Source organism: Mesoplodon bidens, assembly GCF_964165515.1.
Source record: "Mesoplodon bidens genome assembly, chromosome: 2".
Lineage (NCBI taxonomy): Eukaryota > Metazoa > Chordata > Mammalia > Artiodactyla > Ziphiidae > Mesoplodon > Mesoplodon bidens.
The window spans coordinates 143,061,154-143,074,831 of record NC_138177.1 but is presented as its reverse complement, the minus strand read 5'-3'; the positions used below and the strand labels follow the sequence as shown (position 1 = coordinate 143,074,831).

The 13,678-nt window shown below is 37.3% G+C and overlaps 1 protein-coding gene across 1 annotated transcript in view; it reads left to right on the top strand.

The window, feature by feature from the left end:
• ZFYVE9 (zinc finger FYVE-type containing 9) overlaps positions 1 to 13,678 on the top strand; it is a 192,883-nt gene that overhangs the window by 96,102 nt on the left and 83,103 nt on the right. The window contains exons 5-7 of the mRNA XM_081258501.1: positions 6,157 to 6,256; positions 8,696 to 8,872; positions 10,458 to 10,627. Of these exons, the coding sequence (XP_081114627.1) occupies positions 6,157 to 6,256; positions 8,696 to 8,872; positions 10,458 to 10,627 (447 nt within the window). The remainder of the gene's footprint in view (positions 1 to 6,156; positions 6,257 to 8,695; positions 8,873 to 10,457; positions 10,628 to 13,678) is intronic.

The window sequence follows — 13,678 nt, the reverse complement described above, 5'->3', positions numbered from 1 at the left end:
GGCTAGTGAATGATAAAGTTGAGATTGGAACCCAGAAGTGCCACATTAAAGACAATTACACACAAATGGAACATTTTAACCAATATTTCGCTGGAACATTATATAGCATATGTATTATATATCATCATAATTTGTCTTTTTACAGTTAGTTGGATCATACAGATCCTGTCATTTAAGGTCATTCATAACCATTTGGCCTATAAAACTTGAGGTCACTGTTATTAATAAACTGCTTAAAATGTGTTTGTCATTGTTGAAGTTGTGAATTTGAGCATGTATGATATAGCCCTTCCTTGATAAGTGCACATTAATGTTTGTTTCTCCATTCATATATTCGTTTGTGCAATCATTTTACTAATCCAGGAAGCAATAAGCATTTATCAAGTACCTATGTTATTTCAGGCACTGTGATACCAGTATTAACAATACTTTCATTCATTGTTCCATGGAGTTTACATTCTAGTTTGGGAAAATGGAGAATAAGTTAAATAAATGCAATAGATTGTGTTAGTTATGGTAATGAAGGTATATGGTCTGATACTTCAGCAGTATAAGAAGTTCACATGTACAAATATATAATTCTCTTTATTTCTAGAACTGACTTTACTCATCTGAGCCTATAGCTCAGAGAACTAGAGAAGATACTTAGATGATGTTCAGAATGTGGTGGGTTATTTCTGGTGGTCATAATGACTAGGGTCACTAATGGCATTTAGTAATCTGGGACGAGGTCTGGTAAATGTCCTGTGTTAAACAGGACAATGCTGCCCAGTGAAGAATTGACCCACCCAAAATGTCAAGACTGCCTTTGTTGAGAAACACTGACTGACCTGGCTCATGGCAGACAACTTCACCTTGGTCTTCTAGGCAAATTCAATATTATCCAGTAACTTAAAATCCAGGATTATTAACCCTTTCTCAGTTGGTTCATATCTCTTAGATTCTGTCCATCTTTTCCATGGTACTAATTCTAATGACCTGAGGGTCTTATTACATCATAATCTTCATCTTTTTGAGAATGAGGGTCAGTGTTTCCAGGTCTCTCTTTCATTTTATATTGTAGTACACTATCTATTGATATGTCAGTCATAGGCACTGTCCAGTAGTTTTGTGCTGTTATGTTACACTCAATTTCATGTAGTTCTATGGCATGGGTAATCCCACAGAAATGTATACCTTTGCCTGTCTGCCATTTCTTTGCCATTCCAGGTAGTCCCTTGGCAAGTTATCCACTTTTCTAACTACTGTGTCTTTCTCTAAGCCCATTGGAAACGTAAAGGATTCCCTCAACACTGTTCATAAGCCTGTGGGATATTGGCAAGGATGGGTATTCTTGGTTCCTTCTGTTTAACTGCATTATGCTGCACCCTAGCTCGTGCTTTTAAAAATATATCTTTGTTTTTTGGGTTTTTTTCATTCTTTTTTGAGGTTATTTTCCCAAAGCACGAGTCCTCTACTTCTGAAAGTTCACAACTGTGCTAGTTTGCTAGGGCTGCTGCAACAAAATACCACTAACTGGGTGGCTTAAACAAAGGGAATTTATTGTGTCACAATTCCAGAGGCTAGAAGGCTGAGATGGATGTGGTGATAGGGTTGGTTCCTTCTGAGGACTGTGAGGAAGAGATCTGTTCCGTGTCTCTCTCCTTGGTTTATAGATGGTTGTCTTTATGTTCACATGGTATTCTGCCTGTAAGCATGCTGTGTCCAAATTGCCCCTTTTATAAGTTCACCAGTCCTCGTGGATTAGGATCCCACTTTAATGACTTCATCTTAACTTGTATATCTCTGTAGAGGCCCTATCGCCAAATGATGTCATATTCTGAAGTAATAGGCATTAAGACTTCTTATGTATTTGGGGGAGATACAATTCAACCCATGGCACCAATTAATATTCTTTTTTCCTCTATTTTTTTTAATACAGAAGAAGCTCTACTCAAAGTTAAAAGATCCCAATCCAACACCTAAAAAATTTATGTAAAGTAAAAGGAGAGAAAGAAAAAGGCCCTATTTCCATCCAACTCTCATCTCCAACTTGACTGTTACTTTTCCATATCAGTCAGTACATATAGACTATCTCATTTTTTTAATTTATTTATTTTTTAAATTTATTTTTGGCTGTGTTGGGTCTTCGTTGCTGTGCACCGGCTTTCTCTAGTTGTGGTGAGCGGGGGCTACTCTTCATTGTGGTGCGCGGGCTTCTCATTGCAGTGGCTTCTCTTGTTGCATAGCACAGGCTCTAGGCGCATGGGCTTCAGTAGTTGTGGCTCGTGGGCTCTAGAGTGCAGGCTCAGTAGTGTGGCACACAGGCTTAGTTGCTCCGTGGCGTGTGGGATCTTCCCCGACTAGGGCTCGAACCTGTGTCCCCTGCATTGGCAGGCAGATTCTTAACCACTGCACCACCAGTGAAGCCCCTATCTCATTCTTTTTAACAGCATGAATTGCATTAGGTTTTATGGTTATACTGCAGTTTAACCATTCCTCTTATTCCTGATGAACATTTGGGTTGTTTTCAACTTTCAGCTATTACAAGGTATACAGAGATAATTCTTGTATACATCTCTTTGCATATGTGGGTTTTTTGGTAGGATAAATTTTTTAAATTGCATGTACTGAGTCAAAGGAAATGAACATTTAAAATTTTTAAAGATATTGTTAAATTAGCCTACCAATTTATGCTACCATCAGTAGGGTATGGGAGAAAGTTCCTCTTTTCTCTAAGCCCTCTCCACCACTGAACGATGTCAGTTTTTAAAAAAACCAAAAATACTTTGCCTGTACCATAAATAAGAATATCTCATTCTTTAATTTTTATTTTGTCGCTAGTGATACTTAGTATCTCTTTATTTATTGGCTATTTTATTTAATTTTCTGTGAATTTATCTCTGTGAGTTCTCTGCCTGTTTTTCCTTGGAGGTATTTGTACTTTTCTTATTACTTTACTGAAGCTCTTTATATGTTATGGATATTAGCCCTTTGTCCATTATATATAACACAAATATTTTATCCAGTGTGATATTTTATTTTTTTATGCTATTGTAAATGGAATTGTTTTTGTAATTTCCTTTTTAGATTGTTCATTATTAGTATGTATAGAAATACAACTGATTTTTGTTTATTGACTTTGTATCCTGCAACTTTGCTGAATTCATTTATTAGTTCTAACAGATTTTTTGTTGAATCTTTAGGGTTTTCCACATACAAGATCACATAATCTGCAAACAGAGATAATTTTACTTCTTCCTTTCCAATTCGAATGCCTTTTACTATTATTTTTTTTCTTGCCTAATTACTCTGACTAGAATTTCCAGCACCATGTTGAATAGAAGAGGTGAAGGCAGGCATCCTTGCCTTGTTCCTGATCTCAGAGGAAAAGCTTTCAATATTTTACCTTTGAGTATGATGTTTGCTGTGAGTTTTTCATATGTGGCTTTTACTATGATGTGGTAGTTTCCTTCTACTCTAGTTTTTTTTATTGTTTTTATTATGAAAGAGTGCATTTTGTCAAATACTTTTTCTGCATCAATTGATACGATCACATGTTTTTTCCCCTTCATCCTGTTAATGTGTATTATATTGATTTTTTTCTTTTTTTTAATTTATTTATTTTACTTGTTTATCTTTGGCTATGTTGGGTCTTCATTGCTGCACGCGGGCTTTCTCCAGCTGCGGCGAGCAGGAGCCACTCTCTGTTGAGGTGGTCAGGCTTCCCATTACAGTGGCCTCTCCTGTTGCAGAGCACAGGCTCTAGGCACATGGACCTCAGTAGTTGTGGCACACGGGCTCAGCAGTTGTGACTCGCGGGCTCTAGAGTGTAGGCTCAGTAGTTGTGGTACACGGGCTTAGTTGCTCCGTGGCATGTGGGATCTTCCCAGATCAAGGATCAAACCTGTGTCCCCTGCATTGGTAGGTGGATTCCCAACTACTGTGCCACCAGGGAAGCCCTCTATTGATTTTTTATGTTGAACCATCCCAAATTTATTCTTGCTCCCCTCTATTTTTCCCCCACGTTGCAGCCATGCAGATATGATCATGTCTTTTTCTTTGATTAAAACATTTAAGTAATTTCCCATTGCTCTGTTAAAAAGACCAAAACTGTTAATACAACCTAGAGAACCTTTGCTTGGCCTGGCCTCATCTTATTCCATGCATCCCTTAACTCTCAGGGTCTCTAGCCACATTAACCCTTTTTAGTTTCTTGAAAGAGCCATGTTCTAACCCTAATGGCACCTTGGCACATGGTATTTCTTCTGCTTACTCTTGTCTCTCTTCTTGGTACCATTTTATGCATAGAAAACTTTTACCCATGCTTCAGATTTTATCTCTGTCATTTCCTAAATAAAATCTTCCCCGACCCTGCCAATCTAGGTAAAACCTAGATTACATGATCTTATTTTACCATGTACTTCTTTTGAAGCAAGTAATTTTACACTCACTTGTGTTATTATTTGATTTTAGATTATAACCTCTGTGGACTGTAAATTCCACAAAAGCAAGGACCATATCTGTTTTGTTCACTGCTACACCCAATAGGGTAGCCCAGTACATAATCAGAGCTCAAATATTTGTGGAATAAATGAGTGAATGAAGGCTTCTTGGTTTTATGTCTTGATTAGAAAGGTTATTGAAGGATTTCAATATTAACAATTCAATTTAATTTTTAGGAAGTTCTATCATTTGGTATTTGTGCGAAAGATGAATTGGAAAGACACATCTGAAGGTTAGGAGGACAGATAATAGATTTTGATGATCTCCTAGGCCTCATATAATAAAGGTTTGAATAAAGGCAGCAGCATAGGATGGAGAGGAAGAGGTGGGATTTGGGGAGAACCATTTAAGAGAGAGAACAACAGGACTTAGTGACTGGATGTGGTCATAGTGATGGAGAAGGAAAAGTCATAGTCTCAAAATGATACATGAATAGTATGAGACACTATTACATAGTGGTTAAGAACAGAGCCTTTGGAGACTTTTTATGTAACTTACTAGCTGTATGACAGAGCAGTTTTACTTCACATTTGTTTATTTAACTCTTAATTATAAATGAATGCCTTCATAGAATTTATGAGGTTGAATGAGATAATACATGTATGTAAAGTGCCTAGTATTCACACAGTTTGCTGTGAACTTGAGCAAGTCTTTTAACCATCCAAATTTAGTTTCCTCTGATAGAAAATAAGGATAATATATCCCCTGTTCTCCCTGTATCACAGAGTTACTTTGAAAATGTGAAGCCTCTGAAAAATGTAAATTGGTAGTCATGTCAACTAGGTATATTAATTACATCTAGTAGAAGAAGAGATGATTGCTCTCACTTTGTCTTTAATAGGACCTCATCTCTTGTTGCATCTTTGTAAGATATAGGATACTTACTGTCCATAAAAACTGGATTAGTAAAATTTACACTACTGGGAACACCTTTTTGCCTGTATGGAGCTCTCTGTGATAAGGGACTAATGAGTTCTCAAGAAGATAAATCTTAACAGGGAGCTAAGGAGATCCTTGTTACCTGGTATGGAAGGGAGAAGAAAGTAAGATTGTCGGGAACTGACCCTGGAGAGTGGAAATAAGGTGCTGGAAATTGGCATGGCCAATTTTTGGTTGTCTGCTCTGATTCCCTGTAGCTGGGGCTGTGCATATTTTTATGATTGAGTTGTGTATTTTGATCTTTCCTGGCCTTCATAGCAAACCAGTGAAAGCAGATGGTATGATTATTATTCTGCACATAAGGACAGTAAAAAAAACAGAAGTTAAAGCCCAGAATTCCCAGTCTTTGTTTATTTCCCCTGCTGTATTGCCTCTTCAAACAGAAATAGCAGATGTTACTATTCTAAACTCCCATGTTATGTGATATTTTGTACAGGAATTTTGCCTAAGGGCAGCTTAGATTTTTTTTCCCCTGCTATGTATTTGGTGTGTAATCTTGGCTGAGATTTTTGTTCTCAGCCAGCAATTTCACTTTCCTTATTTTTGACAGACATGTTAATCTCTTTCTTGCTTTTGAATTGGGTCTTGCACCCAGCTTCCTCAATTGCATTTTCCTTTGAGGTTTTTAATGTTGTATTAGTGCGGTTCCCTGTCACTCAGTGTTGGTCAGTATTGGTTTACTTCCTTTATACTGTGATCCTAAGTAAATTTAGTATATTCTTTTTCCTGCAGGTTTTCTGTGCTTCCTGCTGTAGCTTGAAATGTAAACTGTTATACATGGATAGAAAGGAAGCTAGAGTATGTGTAATCTGCCATTCAGTGCTAATGAATGGTAAGTATTAAAACAGGTTGAATTCACAGTTATTGAGACAGAACAAGAGAATTCCAATGAAGAGACTACTGTTTTTTCCTTCCTTGATCTACAAGTTGCTCACCTTCTCAAATGTCATAACTTTACCTGAAAATTTTAAAAATACCTTAGCATTTCAGAATTCCTGTGCCTAATTTAATGAATAAATGCTAAAGTCAGGTAAGTTTTGCAGGAAGAAAGGAAATTCTTGTGGAAATCTGGTGCTCTGGCTGTTAATGTTCCTGTGAAATGACTGGACTGGGAGTGGGGAGGGGGCTATTGACCACTGAGGTGATGAAATATTAAAATTGGGCTGAGGTTTTCCTTTTAAGGGAAGCTTTCTCTTTCTAGGGAATATCTTAGTAATTTAGAACACATTCTTATTGACACTTTGGTTCACTCATCTTGTTAAAAATAAATATTGTAGCATCTCGAATCAAATAGAAAATTGCATTTTTCTGTCAGTTATCATCTTAATACTACTTAGATTTGTCATAAGAGTAATAGTTTTTAATTTACTTATGTGGTAAAAGAATATGGCCAGGAGAAGGTAAATATGGCTTATACAGTGTTCACCTTTTGCAGGACTGGAAATAAATCCAAGGGCATTTTAGTTAAAACAAAACTCCCAAAGCAAACAACCCCCACCCCCCGAGTATTCTTGTAAAGAGATACAATAAAATTGATTAGGCTGTATAGTATTTTCTCTTTGAGTGCATCTTTGTACAGTTGCCAGAACAGTTACTAATACACATAAAATGTTGAACTTAGACACCACTGCTGCTTGTGCCAGGATAATGTGTCTCCTGGAGGCTGAAACTTATCTGCTCAAGGCCCCTCCTGCTCTGTGTGTCTGCATTGCTCATAGTGATGTTTTCCTGTTGCTTCCTTATTAACCTATTGCATGTCATTTAATCTGATCTGTTCTAATTTCCTATGGTCCACCCAATTTCCTCCCATTTCTGAATTCTTATAATTTTGATCAAATATGAATTCATTCTCTTTACTCTTAAGGGTCATTTTTCAGATGGTGGTTATTTCACTCGGTGATGATTTCATTTTTGGATATTTATCCACAGATAAGAGCATGCTGCTTAATTTCAGTACCTGATACCTCTTTTATTTGTTGAGGTCTTCCAACTTGATGGCTTTTTTTTTTTAACTTGGCATAGCTAAAGATGAAGGAAATGGCAGAGGATTCATATGGAATACTTACTTTTTATTAAGCCAAGGATGCCCTTAACAGGGAATCCTAAAATAATCTACTTTTTATGGTTTTTCCAACGTCTTTCCTCTCGCATGGCTTAGCCTGGTCTTTTACTGAATATTTAATTTGATGCTTTTCAGTGTTCCCTATCCCTTTTCCCCTTTCTCCTTTTCTCTTCCTTCCCTCTTTCTGCCAGTGCTTTCAAAGGAACATAGCTGTTGTTTCTAGCTTTGTCCTGCAGTTTGGAGGCAATAAGTATTCAAAATCTTATGGATCATTCTTTGATGTAGAATGAGATATTTAAAAAGATGCTTCAAAAATTGAGTGGTTTCTATTCCTGGGCATGTGATATTACCTGAACCCAGAAGATAAAATTTATATCTTTCATTTCTGTAGTATCTTTCATCCTATTTACTTTAAAAACAATAGTTGATATGTCAGTATTTAGTTAGTAAAATTATAGAGTATACAGAACCTTAACACATTTGTGATCATTCATATTGGTTGATGGCACTTATGTGATATTGGCACATTTTCATGTTCAAATGGGTCCTGTGCTTTTGAGACACACCAAAGATGTGAAATGGTTGTTTTTGCTGGATACTTTTACACAGGGTAATGATTGCACAAAAGCAAAATTCACGAAAATGTTGAGATGTGTTCTCCTGAGCTTTAGGCTTCAGAATTTTTTAAATGAGATTTTATCTCAACTAAGAAGAGCCTAAAAATCTAGAAATGAAACAAAAGATATCATATAGTGGAGTTATGCTATTTTAGCCCCTGATTTTGATTTTTGATAGAATTTTATAAAATGCATTAAATATTAAACCTGCCCTACCCACCAGAAATGTCTAAATGCTATCCCAGTTGCAAGTCCCTAATAAATTTAATGTTGTTTTACTCCCTCTTAAGGGAATATATGGTCCCCTTTAAAGAAGCCAGGGGCCTAGTCATTAACCCCAGAATGATCCACTATCAGTCTATATCAGAAGTATCATGTAATTCTTATTTGTTGCTTTCAAATAGCTTACTTAACTACATGGTCTCCTTTATTGAATAAAATCACCTATCTCCTTAATACCTTCACTAGCTGGAAGAGAGACATACTATGAGTGTTAATTAGGAGGAACTACATTATTTATCCAGTATTGTGGAGGTCTTGATGTCCATATTTTGCAATCCATTCACATTGATTGTGTCTGTATTTGCTTTAGCTCAAGCCTGGGAGAACATGATGAGTGCCTCAAGCCAGAGCCCTAACCCTAACAATCCTGCTGAATACTGTTCTACTATCCCTCCCTTGCAGCAAGCTCAGGCCTCAGGAGCCCTGAGCTCTCCACCTCCCACTGTGATGGTACCTGTGGGAGTTTTAAAGCACCCTGGAGCAGAAGGTAGGGGACCATGTGCTATTCTCTCTCTTTTTCCTCACCAAGTTCCTCTGAAAAGGTGCTGATGTGATTTTACATCACAAGTCTTTAACACACTGCAGATAAGTCCCTTTGGGTGGTTATTAAAGTGGGAGAACAAGGTGAGAAATGTGTTGAGACTATTTCTGGGCAAGTAAAGAAGAATATTGTGTTGCCTGATATTTTGGAGGCACCTCTAAAAATATGCCAGTACCCTCTCCAACTTAAGAATGGAGTAATTACTTTGCTTTTACTTGAAAAGAGTTGCAGAGTTTGAAATCAGCCTGCAAAATCCTAGCCTCATGCCTACCTTAGTGTTCTTTGCAGGAATTTAGTAAGTGATGAAAATAAGAATTCTTTTTTCTTACCAGCCCATTCTAGTATTGCCTTTTGGAATATATATTGCCATTTTCTCTTTTCATTTTTAATCTATCCCTGTAAAAATATGAAAGTACTGTGTTAGGTACACAGACATTTATAAAATCCAGAACTTTAATTCTGATTATATCATATGATAGGTAGAAAATCATAGGCTCAACTTATTTTAGTTTATTATATCTTTATGATTATGATATTGTCAGATGAAAGGCACTTTGTAAGTTCAGGGGATTATCAATAGTAAAAATAACAAATATTTCCTTAAAACGAGCTGTCAAGAAGTCTCCCCTGATAATTAAACTCTGTCTTCTTTCATTAATTTTATATCTTTTTGTCTAGCAATATTCCTTTCCCCTTGTTAAATAACCCTCCCCTTTTGAAGATCAAAAACTTCTATTGACATTATCATACTCTTCTGAGCTCAGGCTTTCGTTCTTAAAATCTTTATTCTCTTTACTTCATTTGTTGTTTTTGTTGTTCTTCCCTGGTCTCTCTTTGTTTTGGCCGTTTGAATTGATTTTCAAAACTGGATTTAAAGAGATCATTTCGTCAGACTCAGTTTTCCAGCTTTTCCCCATCCTTTTACTAAAATACAGACTACTGCATTTCACTATCTGCACTGCCGGATCAGTCTTTTTCTTCTTCAGTTACACTTTAGCCAAAGATCTGGTCAGTTTGCTTCCCAATTCTTACATATCTGTGCCAACTCTTCTTTTATTAATTAATAACTCTTCAACATTCTTCAGGGCATCTTTTGCCTTTTAAAAATACCGTATCACTTTTCCAGATATTTTATTCCTACAGAAACCTCATACTTTTAGGAGCTGTGGATGTCTATGTCTAGATATTTTTTCCGGGCTATAACTTTATTTCCTAGGCACTTCAAACACCTTCCCTGGTTTCTCTGTTAGTGATATGGGACAGAGTATGTGACATAATCATAAGCATATTTAATACTTTAAAGCAAAGTGTTTTAAATCTTTACATATAAATTACAGAAGTAAGGAGTATATTTAAATGTGTATTTTTATTAATTCATAACCACTTTTATACAGTTACAATTATATTTAGAAGTATAAAATGCTAGATAGTGATTTCTTTGTACATCTGAGATTGGTGACCTTCTCTTCTTGATGTTAGAAACCCTGTCAATGTCACAGTGTTACCTGTTTTATTTTTCTGGCTCCTCAAGTGGCTCAGCCCAGAGAGCAGAGGCGAGTTTGGTTTGCTGATGGGATCTTGCCTAATGGAGAAGTTGCTGATGCAGCCAAATTAACCATGAATGGAACTTCCTCTGCAGGAACCCTGGCTGTGTCACATGACCCAGTCAAGCCTGTAACTACCAGTCCCCTATCAGCAGAGGTAAGAAAACAAAACAGCAACTAAAATTGAGTACTTACTTTACTCAGCACTGTTCTGCCTCTGTCTTGTCTTTTTCTAAGTTGAGTGGTGACCTTTCTGTGGAACGCTATAGACTGCAGATACAGCTTAGTGCATGTGTGTGTGTATGTGTGTGCGTGCTTGTGTGTGTGTCTAGGGGTAAAATAATGTGGCAAAACCAGTTGTTCTTGTTTGTTCTACATTTGGAAGTTTTTTCAGGAGAAAGATCCTTATAAAGGTTGTTCTCAGGTGAGCTCAGTCTACTACTGTAGCTAGAGGCTGTGCTAGAACGAATCCTGGTCCCTTGATACCTTGGTTTTCAAAGCATATTCCCCAGGTTCTGTGGTAGCTGTCAAGGAGTTGCCGTGGTGAGGAAGGGCCAGGAACTATGAATGTGGCTGAGGAATCCTTCTATTCCTTTGTCTTCAACCTGAGCATCTCTACCTTTTTCTGGTCTGCCTGTTGTGTTTCCAAGTAAGACTTTTAAAAAGGATTCTAAAGCTTAAAAATAAACCACTGACTTAATGGATGGAAGACTCATATAATTTACGTAAGGAAACTAGCTCATGCTGTGCTGTCACATTTACTTTGTCTCTATAGGATACACTGGTCACAGTTTGGGGGCTAATTTTCAGAAGGGTCAAATACTAGCTGCATTTTTTTGAGTCTGTGAAAGAATAGAGCCACCTAGGACCATAATTGGAAAGTATACATGTAGGATCGTTTATACAATGGGTCCCTTTCTTATTGCTGTTTGCCTCGTTGAATATGGTGGTCAAGATTATAATAAGGTGATTAGTTCCAACTAAGTATGTGTGTCTGGCTTTTTTGTGTGTGTGTGGTACGCAGGCCTCTCACTGTTGTGGCCTCTCCCTTTGCGGAGCACAGGCTCCGGACACGCAGGCTCAGCGGCCATGGCTCACGGGCCCAGCTGCTCCGCAGCATGTGGGACTTCCCGGACCAGGGCACGAACCCGTGTTCCCTGCATTGGCAGGCGGACTCTCAACCACTGCGCCACCAGGGAAGGCCTGGCTTTTTTTTTTAAATAAAATAAGAGGATCAGAGTTTGGATAAAGTTTTTACTTTTGAAGTTTTCATGGTTACTGTTTATTTACATTTATGTCCAGTAATATTTTTCTAGAAATTTACATAATTTGTGGATTTGGTTATAATTGAAATTGCGTGTTATTAAGATTAGATTTATTGACATACAGAGATAAATTTCCTGTTTGGTGAAGGTACATTAAACCATGTCACTGTCTTTACATATGTCTAAGTCTGTTTTGGGGGATTTTTCTGTGGCCACAGAGGACAGCAGCCAGAACTGTATGACTTATTCTTCTTTGAATCTATACAATGACTTTGTCAAGAAAATTTCTTTTTTTCTCCAATTGTTTATGTGGAAAAATTTCAAATCCACCGAAGAGTTGCAAGAATAGTACAGTGAACCCCCATATACTCTTCACCCATATTCACCAATTGTTGCCATTTTGCCACATTTACTTTACCCCTACACACACACACACTTTGTTTTTTGAGGAACCATTTGAGGATTAGTTGCACTTTATCGCTTAATACTTCAGCTTATGTTTCCTAAGAACAAGTGATTTTCTTATGTAAGTACAATATAATTATATGAGATAGAAATTTAACATATAATTCTATGTATTATCAAATATATAGTCCATATTCAGATTTCCCCAGTTGTCCCATGATGTTCTTTATTCTTTCATTTAAACATGTGTGTGTGTGTGTGTGTGTGTGTGTATATATATATATAAATTTTTTATTAAATAAAGTCTTTTTAAAAAAATTAGGATACCATCAAGGATCACAATTGCATTTAGTTCTCATGTTTCTTTGATTTTCTTTAATTTAGAACAGTTCTCCCACTGTTTTTTTTCTCTTTCACATCATGAACATTTTTGAAGCATTTAGGCCATGTTTGGCACAAAGTCCTTAATTTCTGTTTTCTGTTTTTTCCTCATGATTAGTTTCAGATTAAATATTTTTGGCAAGAATAATACTCCCATAAGTGATGGTCATTTCTTAGTGGAACACATCAAGATGTATCAGTTTGATGATTGGTTAAATTGATGTCTCCTGTGTTTTTCCACTGCAAAAGTAGCTTTTCCTCTTTGCAATTAAAAAGTAAAGTGAGGGGTGATACTTTGAGATTCTGGGTGTCCTGTTCCCCTACAATCTTTCAGTCAATGATTTTACTGTCCTTTATATATATATATATATATCTACTTTTAAAAGATTTATTTATTATTTATTTTTGACTGCTTCAGGTCTTAGTTGCAACACGTGGGGTCTTCGTTGAGGCATGCAGGATCTTTCATTGTGGCCCCTGCGCTCTTCATTGTGGTGCGTGGGCTTCTCTCTAATTGTGGCGTGTGGGCTCCAGGGCATGTGGGCTCTGTAGTTTGCGGCACACAGGCTCTCTAGTTGAGGCGCATGAGATAAGTAGTTGTGGTGCGCAGGCTTAGTTGCCCCGCAGCATGTGGGATCTTAATTCTCTGACCAAGGATCAAACCCGTGTTCCATGCGTTATAAGGCAGATTCTTTACCACTGGACCACCAGGGAAGTCCCCTGATTTTACTGTCCTTTGACAATCTTACCTGAATCAATTATAACTAAAGTGTTTATACAGTGATGACTTTTTTCTTTCTACAAAACTTTGTTTACATCTCTTAAATTATATGATAGGTCCTTCTTTTTAAAATTTTATTTATTTATTTATTTATTTATTGGGCTGTGCTGGGTCTTCGTTGCTGTGCATGGGCTTTCTCTAGTTGCGGCGAGTGGGGGCTGCTCTTCATTGCCGTGAGCAGGCTTCTCATTGCAGTGGCCTCTCTTGTTGCAGAGCACGGGCTCTAGGAGCACAGACTTCAGTAGTTGTGGCGCGTGGGCTCAGTAGTTGTGGCTTGTGGGTTCTGGAGCGCAGGCTCAGTAGTTGTGGCACATGAGCTTAGTTGCTCCGTGGCATGTGGGATCTTCCTGGACCAGGGCTCGAACCCATGTCCCAT